The sequence below is a fragment of the Rosa rugosa genome, chromosome 6, assembly GCF_958449725.1.
Source record: "Rosa rugosa chromosome 6, drRosRugo1.1, whole genome shotgun sequence".
NCBI lineage: Eukaryota > Viridiplantae > Streptophyta > Magnoliopsida > Rosales > Rosaceae > Rosa > Rosa rugosa.
The window spans coordinates 43,429,646-43,451,029 of record NC_084825.1 but is presented as its reverse complement, the minus strand read 5'-3'; the positions used below and the strand labels follow the sequence as shown (position 1 = coordinate 43,451,029).

The 21,384-nt window shown below is 35.5% G+C and overlaps 2 protein-coding genes and 1 long non-coding RNA gene across 20 annotated transcripts; 1 reads left to right on the top strand and 2 right to left on the bottom strand.

The window, feature by feature from the left end:
* Positions 1-8,860: 8,860 nt before the first annotated feature.
* LOC133716826 (uncharacterized) lies at positions 8,861-9,685 on the bottom strand. Its single transcript, XM_062143481.1, has one exon. The coding sequence runs from the start codon at positions 9,683-9,685 to the stop codon at positions 8,861-8,863; it is 825 nt and encodes a 274-aa protein (XP_061999465.1).
* Positions 9,686-11,568: 1,883 nt separating this feature from the next.
* On the top strand, positions 11,569-15,082 carry LOC133718621 (uncharacterized). 5 transcript variants are annotated; one of them, XR_009850423.1, is made up of 5 exons: positions 11,569-12,164; positions 12,253-12,343; positions 12,466-12,880; positions 13,939-14,632; positions 14,728-15,082. It is a non-coding gene; the product is annotated as an uncharacterized LOC133718621 (long non-coding RNA). The 5 variants fall into 5 exon arrangements; XR_009850424.1 differs by having other exon boundaries at positions 11,569-12,343; positions 13,939-14,018; positions 14,428-14,632; XR_009850421.1 differs by having other exon boundaries at positions 11,569-12,343; positions 14,732-15,082.
* A 272-nt stretch (positions 15,083-15,354) lies between these two features.
* LOC133718459 (uncharacterized) lies at positions 15,355-19,609 on the bottom strand. Of its 14 annotated transcripts, XR_009850310.1 has the most exons (5): positions 19,112-19,609; positions 18,721-18,797; positions 18,399-18,558; positions 17,613-17,829; positions 15,355-16,252 (listed from the first exon to the last, which is right to left on the bottom strand). XR_009850310.1 is itself a non-coding variant. In XM_062145308.1 (4 exons), the coding sequence occupies exons 1-4, from the start codon at positions 19,448-19,450 to the stop codon at positions 16,242-16,244; spliced, it is 462 nt and encodes a 153-aa protein (XP_062001292.1). In that variant the 5' UTR covers positions 19,451-19,605; the 3' UTR covers positions 15,355-16,241. The 14 variants fall into 14 exon arrangements, 1 of the variants encoding a protein (XP_062001292.1); XR_009850307.1 differs by having other exon boundaries at positions 18,399-18,797; XR_009850308.1 differs by lacking the exon at positions 18,721-18,797.
* Positions 19,610-21,384: the final 1,775 nt, after the last annotated feature.

The following is a 21,384-nucleotide window of genomic DNA, read 5'->3' as shown; positions in this document are numbered from 1 at the left end:
AGGGAACCTCTGAGTCTAAGAACCTCTGTTTCTGCTCTTGTTTAGCCCAATAGGTTGGCTGTGTTTGCAGTTTTAAGCTCTTGTCCATGTTCAAGACTCAATCTTTAATAGATGTTTTGGCATACGTCTTAGTTAGGACAACCCCCTTAAATTATGGTATCAGAGCCTTAGTTTAGCATTATAATAGTATAGTTATATCAGTAAAGTACCTTGAGGACAGAAGTCATAAACACATCTAGTAAGAAAGGGAAAATTTCGCAAACAGTACACCAAGTAAAGGCCACTAATAATTCTTATACATAAAGTTCCAAACCAAACATTTCGGTACACGAAATCTGAAACTCGACCCACTATCAGTACACGACGTCAATTTTTGACACAAAAATGTCCATTATGCCCTCAGTTCTTTTTTTTTTTAATAAATTTGTTTTTCTGTTATTTTTTTTTCCTTCGTTTTTTCTGTTATTTTTTTTTCCTTCGTTTTTATCTCTTTCTTCTTCCTTCTTCCGGGCTCACTCCCTCGCTTCCAACGCCGCCCTTGCCCTCCAATTGGTGAGATTTATGGTCCTACAGCTTATATTTGTAACTCAGCCAATATTTAGTCATGTGAAAAGAAAGAAAGAGATAAAAACGAAGGAAAAAAAAAACGAATGAAGAAAAAAAAATAACAGAAAAAAAAAATAACAGAAAAAACGAAGGAAAAAAAATAACAGAAAAAGCGAAGGAAAAAAAAATAACAGAAAAAAAAAATTTATTAAAAAAAAAAAAAGAACTGAGGGCATAATGGACATTTTGGTGTCAAAATTGACGTTGTGTACTAATAGTGGGTCGAGTTTCAGATTTCGTGTACTGAAATGTTTGGTTTGGAACTTTATGTATAAGAATTATTAGTGGCATTTATTTGGTGTACTGTTTGCGAAATTTTCCCAGTAAGAAAATAAGAAAAAATTGAACCTGAGATCAAGATTCAGTACAGTCCGACCCTGTATTGGGGGGCAATAGACGACTATTGGGAGCCAATAGACAATTTTGATATCTATAAATCTGATCTGTTTGTTACATATCTTTGAATCTGTTGTTGTTTTATGATAGATTATCTTAATTTAGAGATTACAGAGCATCAAAAACGTAAGATCACTCTAGATCAGAATACTTTAGTTTGTTATTTTCCACAGAAAAATAATAAGCATATTTTACATAGTGAAGAACATCCACTAATTAATAGTGTCATAGACCTTATAATTAGCCAAGCAGAAAATATCAAATCAGAACATAGTAAGCATAATCACAACTTACAGCAAATATTAGACTATTTTCAGAAAAAATCCCTACAAATAATTAGACAGAATTTAAGTTTTATACAATCACAACTAGAAGATAATAATAGAAATATACAAAGGTTTCCTAGTAGAAAAGAAATAAAAGAGCTTGTAGACATCATTGACAGTAAGCCGAAGCAAGTAGAATTGCAGTCCTTAGAAATTGTAGAACAACTGAAAATAGAAGTACAAAAGATAAAATTAGTACAAAAAGAATTAACAGAGCAAGTAGAAAAATTGCATAGTAAAATAGATAGATTATTAGTTTAATGAATGATTCTAGAAATAATAATAATTACATCAAAGCATTAAAAGAAGTTAGTGAGTTAGAAGAAGAACCAATAGGATTTTCAGACTTTACAACAAGTGTACCTAGTAATAATATTCCCATAAGGCAAAATAATATTATTATCCAATTGATAATAAATTTAGCAGAAAAAGTAGATCACATAGAAGAACAAATAGCAGAAATTAATCAACTTTTAAATAGCACATCAGCATCATTACTACCATCATTAGTTACTAGATTAGAAAATTTAACATTAGGCACAAGCAATATAAGAAAAAGAAAAATCAATCCTTTTGATAATAGCAAATGGAACTCTTCTAATGAAGAAGAAGCACAAGACTTTCTTAGAAATGGATTTTTAAGATCACAAAGAAATAGACATAATTTATATCAATTAGGAATATTTGAAAATAAAAATAGTATAGTAAGTAGCATAAGTCAATATGAAATAAGTTGCATAGATAAAGAAGTCATACTAAATTTACTTAGTAATTCAGCAATAGAACAACTTAGAAAATCAAACTATTCACAAATCCATATAGGAACAATATTGATTGGAATAGCAGATTAACTAGAGCACAAGTAGGAACTAAAGCATTAAGGCTATCAACTCAAGTGTGCAACTTAGTATGAAAAATTCCACCTAATTGCAATCCTTTTTAATTGAACTCGATTTTTGTCCAAAACCTTTACTACTCTTGATTTTAAGTTCACAAAACAAAAAGTTGAATCATGTTCTTAATATCTAGCATCAATTACATGCAAATCCTATAAGTGTCAACCCAAATAAGATAAACATATAAGAGTTTTCTGTAAAGCAAATTCAATTAAACATTCTCACATAAGCAACTTTGGAATCACAACATAGAATTAGAAATCCTTTATTCAATCATAAAATTTCAGATTATAAACCTTGTTCAAACATCAATGTTAACTAGAACAACTTCCAACGAAATCAAACAAGGAGAATCAAAAGTGATTACAAGAAAGAAGGTTGAATTACACCGTGAATGGAGATGGTGATGAAAAACTCGAATGATGAACTAATGAAACTCGAAAGCAAGCTTCAAAGTGCACGGCTTCAAGGTGGAATGGTGGAGGTGCTCACGGCTTAGTCTTGCTTCTTTCTTCCTTGCTTGAAAACGCCAAAAGATGCCTAAAGAATGGAGAGAGCTTTCGCGCGTAGAGAGAATTTTCTGAATTATGGGGAGATATGTGAGACGTCTAGGGTGTAGAGTATATATAGGGGACGGCAATACTTGGTCTCCAAGTCGTGAATTTTCTGTTTTATTTCCCAAGGAATTAAATAAATAATTCCACATAGCTTCCACCAATGAGAAATTGCCAAGTAAGCCCTAGTGTGTCATCCAACCAATCATAAAACTCCAAGAAGATTCCCTAATATATTCTTGCCGAAATTCCTTGAATATTTTCTGATTTTCTTCTCTTATTTCGGCCAAAATATACTTAGGGTTTCTAGGAATGAATCTAGACGCCATTTGGTGCTTTTCTTGATGTCCACACTTTTTCTTTCCATAAACTTCACCCTAGAAAATCTCTTGCGTAATCTTTTATTTCTTCTTGATTTTTCACGCCACTTTTCTCTCCTCCCTTTGGTTTTCACGGCAAAGCATCTCTAGGGTTTCATCCTTGCGTCACAAACCCTAATTCCATGGGTTTTCATGGGCCTTGATCCATTTTGCCGAAAATCCAATTCAATTTGTAGGGTTCTTGGGCCTCGTTGCTTCAACTTCAAGCCTTGTCTCCCTCCAACGTCAAAACACATTATTTTTCCATTTCTTTTTCATGGTTGCGTTGGAAACTTGCTTGGGAAGCCTTCCTCCATTTCGCAGGATTTCCTGGTTGGACTAGGAAAGCTTATTTCTTCATTTCTGCTCAATTGTGTGGCCCATTTTGTCTCATATTCGCTCGTCTTGACGTTCGCAAGCTCCTCTTTCCATTCGTGAGTTCATTTCCACTTTTTAGCTCGGAGGTCCTGAAAATAGAAACTATACTGAAAATAGAAACTTTCTAAAAATGAAAAATAGAAACTTTCCTAAACTGAAAATGGAAACTTGCCAGAAATGAGAAATGGAAACTACAGAAATGGAAACTTTCTACAATAAGGAACTTTCCCAATCAAAGAATGGAAACTTTTCCAAAATTGGAAAATAGAAACTACAAAACGGAAACTTTCTACAATTAGGAACTTTCCCAATCAAAGAATGGAAACTTTCCTAAACAGAGTTTTATTAAGGAAATAACGCAGGAGATGTAGGGAAATAGCAGTTAAAACGTAGCATTAAAATGCTCCTATCATACATTGCTTGGGTTGGAAGATTCAGATGGAATTTCATACTTCAGAGAGAAATGAATCAGACTCAGAGAAAAGTGACTGACTGGGTTCTGGCGTAGCAGTATTTAAGCAGCGATCACGTGTGAGTTCACGTGCAACTTAAAACCACCAACAACGCACCGTTTTCCTTTTTTTTCTTTTCCTCATTTTCATTTTCGTTTCTTTGGTGCTGTTATAGGGTTTGGTTTGGTCGTGTGTTTGCGGCTTGTGAACATTGTTATAGTTAGTAAGTGGTACTCTTTCCTCGGTTTAAAGTTTTTCCCTATTGCGTTTTATCTTAATAAGGTTTTAATGAGGCCACCTTAGTTTAGGTTTGAGGAGAAGTGAAGACTTTTTTCAACTTCTTCCGAATATAGTTTTTTTTTTTTTTTTACTGTGTCAAGGGGAACCCAAAGGCTTCCTAGGCCCAAGATAAACCCCTTCGGCGCATGTGAAATGCTCTAACTGTGCATTGCAGCACAGTGCCTGGCCACTTTGACAGCTTCGGGGTTTGAACCTAGGTTGGGGAGCACACCCAACTAGGCAAGAACCACTAGGACACTTGCAGTGGTTTTCCGAATATAGTTATAAGTATATATTTTCGTGAAAGTTGCAAGCAGCGCAGCTAGTTAGTAGTGAGTGCGTTTTTGTTTCCTGACTTTCATATTAGGTTTTAAATTGTCATTTGTTAACAATCCCGTACTTATAACTTGTATTTGTATATCATGTGAATAAAGTCTCACAATCTTGTCTAAAAAAAAAAAAATCTCAATGCATGAACGGCCAATAGGAAATTTTTTGTCTTGAACAATTTTCTTTCCTTTTCTTAAGTAAATCTCTCAAGGAGACCCACCACTTCTTTCTTTAAAAAAAAAAAAAAGGAGGAGGAGACTCCCCACTTAATCTCAACTCAGAAATTTACTAATACATTCCAGTCAAGAGTGGAGCTGCAGTTCATGTTTAGTCAATAAACGCAAACCAAGTCAGGTCTAAATGTGATTCGGGTCATTAATTTAATCAATCTCTTATATATACTAGACCCCAAACACACCCTATGGGTGTGGATAATTACTTGAGAAGTTATTCCACAGAATGTGGAGAAAATTGCTGCACATATTCATATTTTGTTTTTTATTTTTGATTTTTTTTTTGTTAAATTTCTTTTGTTTTTCTTTTATTTGTGAATTGACCATTTTGTCTTTCTCAAATATTTCAATTCAAATGTTTTTTAATATTTAAGGGATATTTTGGTAAAAAAAATTTATTTTGGTTGACAAACTCTCTTCTCTTAATAATAGTATAGATACAATGACATTTCTCATACTACGTACGGTCATGTGAACGTGAATATTTCCTACTAATGCGTTGGATAAAACACTAGAGGTGAACTATTAGGCCAACTTACTTGGACGAAATCCATTCCCAAAATTACCTTGTAAAGAAAGTATCACAATTTTCAACGTAGATAAATTCTCAATAGCCTCGGTATGTTGTAATCCGTTTCCATAACAACGTATTAATATGGCTGTCAACACCGTAGGTCGACCGTACCTGACTTACCCGACCTTGTTATCCACAACATCTTTCAACGTCTTCCAACTAAAGCTGCCGTCCGCATGAGCTTGCTTTCCAAGAAGTGGGAGGGTGTATTGGCTTGGGTCCCCATACTAGATTTTGACGAGGGTGGTGAGTATGGTGACAACAATTTCGAACGACATAAGAAGTTCGTCGACAACATCTTGAAAAGGTACTTAGAATTATGTGACAAATTAAGAGAAACAGAAACATCCCTTGGACAAATTTAGGCTTCGCATGACTAGCTACTTGTATAGGGACGCCATCATGGTGGGATAATTTGCTGAGTGTTTCATTCAAGAGAAGCCTGAAAGAAGTAGATATCAGCCTTACGGTTAGTAAATTAGATTGGCATCGGGATTGGCTGAAAAGCTACTACTGCTTGTCCCGAACGACCTTCCTCGAAGCGAAGTCTTTACGACTCTGACTTTGGAGTATGTTCGAATCAAGAACATTGATAGTAATGTGGTGCCCGAGCCTACATCTACATCCCTTCTTCCCTCTTTGAAAACTATGTCCCTCAAAACTGTGCATTTGATCGCAACGCTCTCTTCTACCAAATTGGCGAGTGCCCTTCAATTGAGTATCTGTCATTAACATCATGTTCTTTTGCATGCTCCAAGATTTGTTTTTAAGCTCCAGTCTCAAGTTGTTGGAAGCCAAGTATTGCAAGGCCCATCGAACTCAAGTTTACGAAGCTGTGAATCTTGAATCTGTTACAACTGTTTCGTCGAAATTTCCGCTTGAGACGGTGATCTTGAAAAAACTGATGCAATTTGAAATATATGGACATACGTGCCTGGCACATGAAACTCTTTCATTTAGAAGACTGCCGTGATATGAAAGGAACCATCAGGGCTCCAAATCTTGAGTGTTTCAGTTTCGAAGGTTACTTGAAGTCCAAGTTTTCTTTGGAAGCTCCAAAATTAGCAATGGCCCGCATCTTATTATGGAATACTTGGGACGGCGAACTATCCACCTCCGACGAGCCATGGAAACATTTTCCTAAACTGAAAGATTTCCTTGCAGAATTTGGTAGTTCAAAAGAGATGATCCTCTTTGTTCGTGATTTTAAGGTCCTCATTTTTCCGGAAAGTTTCCAAAATGCCTTCTCTTCACCAATATTGCCTAAACTCAAGACATTTGGATTTCGCGACTGACATTGGTCCAACAAATAAGGGGAAAGATAGGAAAGAATTGATGAAGTGCTTCCATTGGATGTCACCTTCAGAAAATTCTATATGTCAACTAAAGTACAGTGCAGAATTGGACAAGTTCGTATAATTTTGAAACGTGATACATCGCTAACTACACGATTTGTTATATATATTTGAGGATATTGGCTCTTGTAAATGTTAATTTTCATCTGGTTCTTCGTTTTCTGGTTCTTCTTCATTCATCTTCTTCTTCCTCGTTTGTTTGATACCTTAAATTCCAGCACATGTGACAGAGGCAGGGTCATCAAATGTGGCATCAAATTGGAAATCTATAGTGCAAGACCTAGTTGCACTGTGTAGTGTGTACTACCTGCAGGCACAACATATGGCAGCGGGGCACGAAAGGAAGCTATATGGCTAAAAGAAATGACATATAAACTTGGTTTTAATCAAACAGTATGTTAGTTCTAGGTTACAGTCAAACTGCAATCCATTTGGCTAAAAATCAAGTTTATCGTTCGAGAAGAAAACATATTACTGGCATATGGGACCGTAGATTTGAAAATTATCTTTGGGTCAAAACGAAGCATGCAGGGAAATCAAAACGAAAATACATGCTAGTGCTTCAAGATGACAGTCTATTTCAGGCTGTTAATAATGGTGACCATTCAGAGAAATGAAAAAGGTATTGGTATCTATCGCCATGGTGGAAGAGAAGCAAGTTAAGAAGACAAAGGAAAGAGAACGTGTCGAAAATGCCGAATGCTAAGTCATTAAAAAGACCGATTTCTAGGCCGTTTCTGAGTCTCAGTGAGCAACATTTGATCCTATTCATATTTACTTTTACAGTTTTCATGATCATTTAAGCTTATACAGTCCCATTCCAGAAACAGACATGTAAGGCCAATATCATGAATATCAGCTAATTAAGAAATCTAGTCCATAGGTGAATATTATCAAATTAGTTTTGCTTGTAAACACAAGTTCAAGGAATCACATCAGTTTGTGTATTCCATGATAAAAGAGAACATGCATGATATATGTAATTTCATGGTTGACTTCAAATTTTTTATGCCAGACTCAAGTCTATTATATTTCTCAACTCAATATTAAGATGTACTGGGACCTAATCGAGGCCAACCTCACTTACTGGTTTTATAGTCACGCATTCTAGAAAGAGAAAGTACAATGGACTAGAAGGCCGGCCGGCGATTTGCCATTGGTAAAGTTAGTGAAGAAAGCTACTATTTGCCGACATGAAAGCCACTAACTATATATGTTTATTTCTGAACTTTCTGTTCCTTTCATTACATTAAATTATCGTAACTAGTATTATCCTAAGTAGTATTTTTAGCACACATAACGTGTTGTCTGTAAATCTTTCAAACCTTTGATTAATGGGCCTCACATTTTGTTTTAAAAATGTAATTGTTTGGTGCAAGATCCGTAGATCATGGCATCATGCTGTGGCCTAGCAAAAAGTGCAGAATGTAGGGCATTTTTTCACTTGGCTTTATACTCTTTAACCGCATTTGAGAATATATATTCCAAATGAAAAGCAAAACAAACTTATTAAAAACGAGATATAAACTCTCATCACATATGTAGTACACATGACATTACTTTTTATCTGTGTGTTTTGTGTATAACATGCTACCAAAACGTTTATTTTATTACTCCGATGTATTTAAATCTTTGTGTGGAAGATTTATTGTATCCAACGATCACTTTTTTAGCTTTATATAATGACGTGACATATTCATAAGTGAATTTGAGTTCAAAGCATTTAGACGATTGATCTCTCATTCCAATTAGATATATTAATGACTTTCGATTTTAATTCAATAAAATGTCATGCTTTACCAATAAAAGAGAACAAATCTACGTGGTTTTGACTATTAGTTGTAAGTAGTTTGATGATATTCGTAAAGACTATAAGCAAATGATGTGGGATATCATTCCTATTTCGGTAGTATTTCCTACATTTCAGCCAGACACTAAGCTTAGAAATATGAAACAATAATAAAGAATTAGAGAACACGAATCAAAATTAGCGCAACTCAAATCATATACTCAATTATCACCATCGATGACATAAAAGAAAATGTTGTAATCACATCATATTCATTTCCTCCAAAAGAACATTACATAATACATAATATGGGAAAATGTCCTTCTAGTTTAGCTAGCTAAACGAAGCTGCCTTTACGACGGCGTTTGGATGCTGACTACTACACCCTATCGCTCTCAACAACCCCCACAACCCCTTAGCTCTATTACTACTATCGCTAATTCCCTTGTTACCCTTCCCCATTAATTCATCACTTGCTTCACAATTAGCCCCAAACATGGTCGATGGGCTCCTCCTGCTTTGCCTGCTCTTAATGTCCCTCAGCTCCATCTCTGTAGGAAACCTCGCCATTCCAAACATGTACAAATACCACTTCGATTTTGATCGGTTACTCGAAAGAATTGACACTTTCCCAAGTGAAAGATCACACCTTCTGTAGTTTTTTGATGCGGAAAATGAAATGGTATTAGTAGCACTAGCACTTATAGCATCTTTAACTTGACTTGGTTTAACTACCCTGTGTTTCGATCCCCTAAACCTTCTCCACCGAAAAAGGCTCCATTTCTTGGTGGAACTCCTGTATTTTTTGTTGCTCTGCTCTGGGTTCTTCTGGGTTTTCTTCTCTACTGTAGCAACATGTGGAGCTTCTTTGTTGTAGGGAATGAGCTTCCCACAGAAGATGATGTCTTTATTCCCAGATGGGTATGTTGAGGCTGTGAAGTCTTCACTGAAGAACTCAAAGAAGTTGTCTTCATCTTGATCAAAAGAGGAGCTCTGATAATCTTTGGAGAAGTCGTCCCAATGAGCCGAGTCACTGTATGTAGGAAGATCACAAAGAGAGAGTGTTTCTTCTGCTTCATATGGATCATCCTGTTGATTCTGTAATTGGTTATCTGGGTTTTCTTCTACGGCAAGGTTCGAGTCTAATTGGGCAACCATTTTGGGAACCAAGGAAGCAAAAGCTAGAAAATTTGATGGAATTGTAGTTTGGGTTTGTGAGGGGAGAGGTGCCAAGAAGTTCAATTATATATCTTTGGATTTGGAGGTGGAGGTGGAGGTGGAGGATAGCGATGGCTTCTAGATGAAAGGAACTAATAATTAAATAAAGAATAATTTACAAGGGAGGTGACAGTAAGTAGTTTATTATATAACTTGAACTTCTAGAATAGCAGGCGGAGACGGGGGGAAAGTTGAGAGGTGGGTTCTAGCTTTGTAGTTTTGTTTTTTTTTTTGGCGAATGCTTTGTAGTTTTGTTTGGAAAATTAAGAAATAGGTGGAAGTTGTGGGATGGTCCTTCTAGATGGGTTCAATGAGTTTTGAGCCTCTGGTGGGTTTTTTGGATGTTAGTGTTTGCTTCCTTGTTAGCGCTGCTATTCTTTTCACCACGTAGTTGATTCGATTTGGGTCAGCATAGAGGAAAGGAGGCTATGAAGCATATACCAATATGATGTGGTTTCTTGAGCACTATGTGTTAATTTGGGGCTATAGTATGGGGGTTTTGTTGTGCATAGGTGAGAGGTCCTACAAAGATGACAGAGTGACACTCATTTGAGATCCTTTTCTTTTAAATAGTGAGGAAGATTCTAAAAAACTTTTCTGCACAAAAATATTTTGTTAAAAGATATCTCGAGCTTAGATCGATAGCAGCTCCATATATTGGAGAACAGATTGCACAAAGGTTACAATAAGTTTCCTTGTATTAGGAACATTCTATGTACTTCTAGCGCCTCTGGAGTAGTACCAAAAGAGGGTATCCGCTACCTCTACGTCTTTAAATGTCTAATGAGTGGGTCTATTTCTATGTATCATTGTGGGTACTACCACTATCTTCTTGTCTGTCTATAGATGGCAGCGGAAGGATATGTAACGGCCTATTCTGGCTTGAGATGAATATATATTCACCCGCCCTTGGGTTTGGGTTTGATTCAAAAAAAAAAAAAAAAAAAAAAAAAAAGGTTTGAAATAGCCTATTAAGTCTTTTTTACGAATTTTATAAATTACATATCATTATTCTGAAAAGATAATATGAGTATTTTGTGATATCAACTTAGGGCTATTATCAATTTAAAAAAGTTTACACAAAATAATAGAACATTTTCTTGCCTCAAATTATATTTTTAAGGGTGTGATATCCTTTACTAGATTTTAGTGGATCCGCCAATATTAAAGTCATACTTCTGACGTATATTTCATTTTACGTTAAAAAATCAATGCTGCATACATTTTCTCTTATTGCTGATTGAGTTCAACACTCTAAATTCCTTAATTTCAATTCATTGGCAGATTTTCGGCAAGATTTAGGCCACGGACTTAGAATGTATATCCTTGATTAGCTACATGCTCCATCCATTCAAAATATAACACATCACATTACAAGGATCATAAGAACGTGTCTTCGAAGAAAAAGAGGGGAAGATTCCATTGACTATTAATTGTAAAGAGTTCCAGAAGTTATGCTTAGTGTGAATGGATACTCAGAGACGTGTTCATCAAAAGAGCAAAAACTATTATATTCAACTCTTAAAGTCCAAATAGGGTCGCAATGATCTCTTTTGTTTGGTTTGGTTTTATTCATGTGTAACCTTATCTTTATGCATAGAAAGTGGAAAAGATTGCCTACCATCATATCAGAAAGGAAGAGTCTGCAATGAACCAACAAAATTGTAGACCAAATGGGCCCCACCGACGTGGCCAATTAACATCCTCAGGAATTGCTTACTTTTTGTTGACCGTGAATTGAACGTTAACTGTAATTGTTTTGCCGTCATGGTGAAACAAGCCGGGTCTAATGGTATTTTCGCTGTGAAAATATCTCCATACCCCAGCTTCATTGAAGTCATCTGCCTCTCGATATCTCTTTCTCCTTACAGCTGATTAAAAGCAGAGAGAGCAAACCAATCCCGGCATCAATCTGGTATTTTGGCATCTGGGATGAGGCTTACAGCTAATAACTTGTATGGGTTGGCATCAAAACCACGAAAAATATCTGGTTTGGCATCCTTCTCTCTGGTCTTTTTTTTTTTTTTATTATTACTGTTGTGCTACTGCTACTGGCTATCGCACCGCTTCGAACCCATTCGATGAAACCCAATCGTCCCGTCGGTTTGATCGATTTTGAGTCCTTGATCTTACTCTGAAGAAGAAGAAGAAGAATCACCCAGACAGACACCGAGAAAGTTTTGAGTTTGCTTTGCTGCCATTTGTGGATGCATGTCAATGTCATCTTCTTCAAAACCAAGCATCAATTCGATCTGAATTGGATCCTTCTGCTGTAAATTTAGGATCTTTGAATACCTGTTCATGAATTACATTGGATTTTATTTTTATTTTTCGGGCCCTTCCTTTGTACCTTGATGAAATCTTTCACCCTGTTGTTGCCGTTTTGATGTCTGTAACATTTGTTCTAATCTTCAGAGAGGTATGTTGCCTACTCGTTTTGTCTTAAGCTCATTGAGATGCAATGGGATATTGGGATTGCGATTGACTTGTGACTTGCCATTCACAAGCTATATGCTCAAGATATGTATGGGCTTTCTGTTGGCTTGTTCGCATTCTGATGATCATCTGCTATCCAGTATCGCCTACCCAATTGGAAAAGTAATGCTCATAGCCTTGCACTAGCAAGCAGTTTAATATTTCAATGCTATCACTTTTATCAAGCGATCAATGAATTCTCATATCACTGTTTTCTTGTATGTCTATATTTGAGATATTTATAGGAGGTCCAAAACATCACAGCGCACTCCCACTGGTACTGCATTGCTCAGACTTGTTTGGTTTGCAATAGCGATCCTAAGCTTGATGTCAACTATTCTGTAAGTAAGCTTTAAATTTGTCAATGACAAATGATTACTGAGAAAAGTGTTGTTAATAAAGAAAGACAAATATATATAATCACACTTGTCCACCTACACTTGCGCACATAATCAAGCAGAATGTGTAAGTGGATCACATTATATGCTGGAAGAATTAACATGACCTAAAAATTTGGACTTTAAGTGGGTGATTTTATTCTATTTGATGTGCTACTGCTGGTCTTTGCATATTCTTCTTTCTCTTATTTGCTTATGCGCAATGGCCCTTGATTCCTGCACGCACCACAAACATCCTCTTCTTGTGCTCGATTCGATACCGGTAAAAGTTCAAGGATTTTCGGTTTTCAATTTGATTATCAGTTTTTGTTGAACTCGAATTGAATTTGTTTTTTTTTTTTTTTTTTTTTTTTTTTTTTGCTGTTTTGTATAATTGGTCTTGTTCAATCTAGATGGGTGGTTTTTAAATGGGAAAATTACTGGTCCCCCCTTTAACTTTTGGTGCGTCGACAGTTCAGTCCCTGTTATTCTAATTTTAACAGATAACTCCCCAAACATTCAAATTTCACACAATTTGATCCAAAATTACCATTTTACCCCTCACTTATTTTTTTTTGTTTTTGTTTTATTCTTCTCTCTCTCTCTTTTATACATATGTATATATGTGTGTGTGTGTGTATGTATATATATTTTTTATTCTTCTCTCTCTCTTTATATATATATATGTATGTGTGTGTGTGTGAGTATATATGTATGTATGTGTATGTATATATGTATGTATATGTGTGTGTATATTTTTATTCTTCTCTCTCTCTTTTTATATTTATTTATATGTATATATGTGTGTGTGTACATATACATATGCAGATATATACATACACACACACACACACATATATATATATATACACATTAGATATATATGTATATATATATATCTACATATACATATATATACATATATATATATATATATATATATATATATATATGTATATGTATATGTATATGTAGATATATAAATATATGTATAATTTTATACATATGTGTGTGTGTGTGTATATAATGTATATGTGTGTGTGTGTGTGTGTGTATATATATATATGTATATGTAGATATATGTATATGTGTATGTATGTATGTATGTATGTATGTGTGTGTGTGTGTGTGAAAAAAGGAAGTGAGGGGTAAAATGGTAATTTTGGATCAAATTGTGTGAAATTTGAATGTTTGGGGAGTTATCTGTTAAAATTGGAATAACAGGGACTGAACTGTCGACGTACCAAAAGTTAAAGAGGGGACCAGTAATTTCCCCTTTTTAAATATATAGTTCTTTTTACTAATTTATATTTTTTTTCTTTTTTCTTTTTGTGATCTAAGGCCGTGGAAAACTGAAGTTATCTTAAAGAAAGTAGTCATTGCACTTGGCAAGAGTGTAGCTGGAAGTATCAAAGAGTAAGGTTTGAGCTTCTTTTTCTTCTAATAACCTGAAATGGTTTATTTCAGTTGTGACTATGGATTTTGAGGGTCTGATTATTACAGAAGCTATTTGAAGAGTATAAGAAATTATAGAGGGATTTTATAGTAAGTTGGGAGAAGCCCAATGTGTTTATGAAGAGTAAGTTGGCTGCTGTCAAAGCTTGCTGTTCTTTTTTTTCTTTTTCATGTTGCATACATAAATATGCTACAAGGTGATCTACTGATCTACAATGTGATCTTTGGGTTGTCAAAGAATGCATCTAGGTCCTAGATTTGGCCCAGTCTAACCATTAAGAGTCGAGGACCTTAGGTGGGGATGCACACAAACATGATAGTTTATAGGTCCTAGATTTGGCCCAGTCGTATTCTTTTGTACATTTGGAAATGAAGTTCAGAGTATGGCATAGGAATGGAGGTGTCAACAAGTGGTGACATCTATAGCTATGAAATCCTGCTATTTGAGATGCTGATAGGCAAGAGATTGATATATGACGTGTTTAAAGACGGCCTGAACTTGCATAAATTTGTCAAATAAGGCTTTGGCCTCCTTATCCTATTGGATGGTGATCAGAGCTGAGTCTTCTAGCCATCCCAGGTAATCACTTCGTCTTGATTTTCTATCTCCAATAAAATACTATTCGTTCACCCAATTTTTAGGAGTTGTGTGTTTAATTTGTTGTCTTTTATCAGCCAGCTTTTGAGCAAGCAGCACTTGGAGCCTATTATTGAAGAGGAGCTTTTGAACGAGCACATGGACACTATTGAAGAGGACATGTAGAACAAGAAACTTTCAACTATGTCATTTTTTTTTTGTTTACTGATAATCTGATATTAGTGTGCTTTGTTTAGTGTACGACTGGCTTTGATTAACCAACAAGATGCTACCAGTCTACTTTGTTCTTGGGATTTTATGATCTGTACCTAAAATTATGCCTGACCGAGATGGCTAGAAGACTCGGCTCTGATCAAGATGCTACCAGTAGACTTTGTTTGTGGGATTTTATGATTTTTACCAATTTTGAATGCTATGGAAACTTTCTAAGTATATCAGTCTTTATTCATTTGAAATTCAGCTTCAGCCAACCATTCAATTACACTGCTCAATCTCATCACCTCCTTGAGCTCCATATTATTGCCCCACACAAGCTATATGACTGACAAGTTGATGAAACTTGGTTCTGCCCATACCTTGAGAGTTTAGGTTTCAACATTTGGATGTGAGCATTAAATTTCAATTGCAAAACTAGAATAATGATTTCAAATTTCTTTTCAACCAAGAAAAATCTATCAGTGCAAGCAGTATGAAGATTGAAAAACTAGCGCACAGTAGAATGAATCATTCATGACATATAACTCATAATACATACGAAGTAGTTAGTCCGCAAGGTACATGATGTATTAGAGACCTTGAAATGAACAAATACGGTTAGAAACTCACAAACAAACCCTACACATGATATATCGCAAAACAATGAATGACCATGCCACTATGACTGTTTGGTATGGCTGTGCAGATACAATGAAATAATTGCGTTACCGCATTGCAGGAAATGTGTAAAGGATGAATATACTCGACTCAATTTTAAGACGAAAGCATAAAAATGAAACAGAACAGATGGCATAGCAGCTCCTGTTAAACATCCAAACTACTATCTACTGCTAAGCACCCAAAACTATCCAACAGAACAAACGGCCAGTAGCAGCACTTGTCAAAAATATGCAATGACCTAAGTAATTACAAACTCGTACAGGATGGAGCTTAATTAGACTGCTAATCCCATTCCAGAAATGCTAGTATTGCTTATATCAAATGAACATTTTAAGCGGAAATCTCTTCGATAGGGCATGGTGAATTGAATTCATCTGATACAACAACAAACAATTATGCTCCACAGATGCTACTAGCAGTCAAAAATGTGAATTCCCATCAACATTCTGGGGCAGTAGGGCATCAACCAAAGATCTGAATACTAGTGATTCTAACAGAAGGTTTCGAATAAAACAGTCTTGTGTTTTCATATCATGCCAGGAATGTCTTCAGTACTTGCTAGCTTTACAATTTTCCCTGTCTAGCAGTTGAGTTGGAGGCTCTTCCTCTTTTTGGACTTCATCAACATCTTTGGGGTTCAAGAAGCTCGGTTGGTTGGTTGAAGAAAGGAGTTGTGGCCCAGATCCTATCGGTAATCACAACCTGGTTCTGGCTCTCAGTAATATGCTGTATATCAAAGTAAAAAAAGATCAATATGTGAGTCTTAACTTCAAACTCTAAGAGCAACTTTTTGAATGAGATACATACTAAGACGATGAAGTTAAAGTAGAAGCTTCCACCATTCAAGTGTGACAATAAACAAACTTGTAAGAGAAAGGATAACTACAAACCTAACTAAAAAGCCTGTGAACCCTGCCATTGCTCCATGAAATGAACTTTGAGCAAGCAGCGTCCAGTATACATTTAACCTAGAAAAAAATTGCATGTATTGACTAGCTTCTTAGGTGGAATACCTATTCTTAGTACTTTTCTTGTGTTATTTTACGAGTATTCCCATCCACCTAGCTAACAATTAACCTACAATGAAATTCTGTAATGAAGAGAAAATATGCATCAATGTTTCTAGCTGCATATCTAAATGGAGATGATCATCACTTTTCTAAGTGGCTCGAACAAGAGGGTGGTCTTTTCTAGTGTATTTTTTTTCTGCACTAATCTCTTAATCTATTTAAAAGGTGGTCTTATCAAAACCAACATAGAAGTGCGCTAAACAGAAAGCAAAAAACTGAAAACAGACAAATGGTACCACAAATTTTTAGGAAATATTGCAATCCTAAGAGAATCCCTTTCCATGACCTCATTAAGTAGATTAAGCAATAGAATGAGAGAGCAGTAGCTACAATATGTGTGTACTGTGTACGCGCTACATACTCTGATATTATCTAACGAGTCAAAATGTAAACTTTTAAGAGCTCCCGGTGCAAAAGTTTTGTTTTTCAATTTCATTTTATTAGCAGCAGCAGTATAGAGCTAACTCCAAATTGGTAAAACAGAAAGTAAAGAACCCACAAGGCTACATGCAGAGCTTGATGAGATGATGCTGAATGCAAATATTGAATAGGGGATTTACTCACCCACTCAAGAGAAAGACGGGAAAATTTACAATTACAATAATTGAAAAGAAAAATTAGAACAAATTGTAAGAAGGATTAAACAAAGAAGCACCCACAAGGAAGTATAGAAACAGTCAATAAAATGAAGCCAAATATAGAGTGTAGCTTACACTTGTACACATCTTGAATAGATGAAACCATTAGCACAACCTCTGTAGGACACATAAATCTTACCAAATTTTCTATCTCCTGTCAGTCTAATTTTGTTCGATATCACTGATATAAACAATTTGGTTCCACTGAGAAAATATATGACTTTCTGACAGCTACCACAATCTGTGCCTATCTACTGTTATATAACTCGGACAGTTTTTCAGTAAGAAACTATTGTAGACTTCTTTGCTTTCATTATCGCCTATGTTCCTACCTATATGGGAAAAGAAAAAAAAAATGATGGATCCAGGATTTCATACCTTGAGGGATAACATTTCCAAAGCTTTCATGTATGAAATCCTCCCTTTCCAAGTCTCTTACCATTCCCTGTTCTTTCAACCAAAATTGCCACAAAATCCATAAGAATACAAATCACAATTAAATTGAATACAACCAAATCTTAATAACAAAATGGAAGCTAAGTTGAAAAAATTAACTCTGGAACAGTTTGAGCTGCTTCAGAAAAGCTTTATCAACCTGAATTCAGATTACACTGTTAGTGACAACACAACCCTAACAAATTCTGAGAAACAACCCATATAGTAATAGTTAGTAAATGTTAAACTATGAATAAAATGAAAGTACAATTGAGTAACTAAAGAGCACGACTCATGATTTCAGGTTTTTCCATTCAAAACCAATAAATAAATAAGTGTATGACCAAAATGGCATCTCAATAGTAAGTTGAAAAAAAGAAAAAAAAAGAAAAGAAGAAGAAAGTAATTTGATACCATCGCTGAGTAAGTTACTCTATTTTTTAATCTATAATAAGAAAATACACAAGTGTATAGGGACACATCTTCTTCTTTTTTTTTTTGAGAAAATTAAAACCCCCCTTTTTGTTTTTTTGCAGGTTGTTTTGAGGATTTGCAGGTATCTGAGGTGAAGTAGCAACCTGAAAACTTAACATGCATAACCAGAGAATCTAACAACCTGACTAAAAAAATTGGGAAAAAACTTCCCCTAAACCAGTTTCAGAAAATTAACCACCCCCGATATATGAAGATACAAGATACAACTAAAAGGAGCTTTCAACTATATCTTACAATCTCAAATTCTAATGCTCCAATCCAAGCCTCCAAGGCTGTAAAACGTAAGTTGACCTTATTTTTACTGTCCTCCAAAGCTGCTTGCTACTGAATAACTTGAAACTTATTATAAGAAGTCCATGCAATCAAAGTTCTAGATTAACCTAAAACTACCATCCTGCCAACAAATGAAAAACATTCAGTATCATCCATCATTTTTTTCAAGTTTGAACTGATTTGGAGTCCAAATCATGACCTCTCAACAAAACAAATATAATCCTAACACTTCAGCTAAGAACACTAGAATTCGAATGTGAGCAGAAGTATCAAAAATCATTACCAGTATCCCAATATAAATAATATGAAACCAAGATATCCTCTTTGCAAAATCAAGCATATGAGCAAACCTGAAAGTTTCTTTAGAATGGAAATTTCATCATAATCAAGAATAGTTGAGAGCAGAATTGGACACCATAGTATAAAAGCACAAGCTCTTAACAATCTAATACCGGAATAACTAACTACAACCCACAGCAATCCAAACCTCAATTCTCAATAAAACTATGAGCAAGTGGATGAAATACAAGTAAATTGAAATTGGGTACTTGTGTGATCATGAGTTTTATATACATTGCCCAGCGAAATTAGAATTCAATGGAACTGAAGCAAGGGGCTTTCACAAACAAAATATTACAAAAACAAGTGATAATAGGAGAGAGAGAGAGATGTACCTCGTGCAGAGTGTTGCAGTATTTGATTATCGTCGTCGGAGAACTCAGGCACCACGTATACGTAATTCTAATGTTTTCGGATTTTGTAACAACCCAGACTAAAAAGAAGAGAGTTTTGATTGAGAGAGAGGAGCAGTATTGGAGACGCACGCGGAGGTCGTATGAGAGAGAGGCAGACTTGACTGGGTTTTGGATTGAGAGAGTGATTAGCACCCAACAACGTACAACCCATTTGCATTTGAATTGAATTGAATTATTGTTGGATAGGTAGAGGAAGAAGCGAAGCGCTCGGCTATAGTAGCCAAGTCCGATGAAAACCCGCTCTCTTCCTCGATGCATGCCTTAATCCTTCTTCCTTAAAAGACCCTCTGGTAACAACAGGAATAACAGTTTCATCTTTCCTGTCCTATGTGAGTTGACGGGGTCAATCTAACAGAAAACCTGACGGCATCTGTTGGTCTACAAATGCGTTGGTTCATTGCAGCCTACTCCATCAGAAAAGGGATGGATTAGTCAAGCTTATGAATCAAAGTAGCTTGAAGAATATTACCCGTTACGCGGAGTCTTTATAGTTATAGTTCAACCTTTTTACCAGTTAACTTGTTGGGTGACTAGCTTGTTTACTGGTTTCCAATTCTAACTTATGACTTAATTCTTAATTGCGTGGTCTTGAAGATATTGTTTGCTAGTAGTCCGGTCGAATCAAGTTTTCAACCTAGTTGCTTTCATTAGCTCGATCAGTCTAACAGTTTAACGAGTAACGTCTAGACGACTGGACAGAGACAGACCGACAGACTTATGAGTGTGGCCTGCAGATTTTGCTTCTATATCTTCCTGTTATCTTGGGTAAATGGGTAAAACTTAATTACAGTTATTATGCATTCCTTGTTAGAAGCAACATGGTTGAAGTTGAAATTAATCTAAGAACGATTCTTTATGCAACCATCCAAACATTGTTCATCAATTGTTAATGTAAGATTGAGTTCTATGATCATTAATTCTAGATTAAATTCATTGTAGAGCAGAGCGAGTGGAAGCGATCACTCCCCTCATTTTCTACATGTGACCGAAATTAACCGATTCATTTTTCGTTTCAGAATGTATGTTTTATACGTTGTTCATCAATTGTTAATATAAGATTGAGTTCTATGATCATTAATTCTAGATTGAATTCATTGTAGAGCAGAGCGACTGGAAGCGATCACTCCCCTCATTTTGTAGATGTGACCGAAATTTACCGATTCATTTCGTTTCAGAATGTATGTTTTATTCGAAGTATAAACATATTGATGCTCCATAGATTTTCTAAAACAGATCAATTTAATTACCATGCAGATTATCATGATGTGAACGTACTTGATCTCGCTCTCAACAAGAAATATCCCAACACTATCTGCATACTAACTTCACGATAGACCTCATCACAAGCATCAACATCAACCCTTCATACGAAATTTCCTAGTTAATTAGTATATGACGGGATCCCATGCACTGCGCGCATGAAAATTAATGAAGCATATAGAAGCCTTGGATATTTTGGTAACTTGGTTAGCATGCCTAACTACTTAAGACTATCCTCCACATATTTACCTAGTATTACATGTTGTGTATGTGTATTATCAGAGCTGCTCACTTACGGAACAATTTTTGAAGGACTATGAGGTACACGTGGATCTGACGGTTAAGAATAAATGCACAGTTTTATGTTGTTATAATTTATATTTCTTAATTTAGTACATGTGGCTGAAATCTACTTATCTGTCACAGTTTCTTAAAATTGTCCCGGTGAGCAACTGTGTTTGTACTATATCACTTTCTAGAATCAAGACTCACATGCACTTGCAACCAATTAGTCAAGTATTGGGACGGAGACAAGGAATTAATGGAGGTCGAGGTCTCCGGCATGCAGTGGACCAAGGAAGACAAGCTAGCTCCCAACCGTATATATCTACGTGATGGATCATAAATTCACAATTAAGTACAGGTGTGCTGACTGTGCTCGATCTTCTGCCCTAATTAAGGTATATATCATGCATATGACAATGTTCAGAAAGTGACGAGTAGTGGCTTAGACTAAAGTAGTTGAGCTTCTTTAATTTTTCCTGTTTGGTGAAGACAGAATTGAGCTAATTAAGTTTCCGAGCTAGCTACTTCAATTCTTTCTCTTCTTTTGACGAGAAATTAGGGAAATTAGTGTATATATGATGTCTTCTAGATGGAACTACCGGAAGCTAATCAGTTACGAAATATTTTGTTGAAGAAAAGTAATCGTC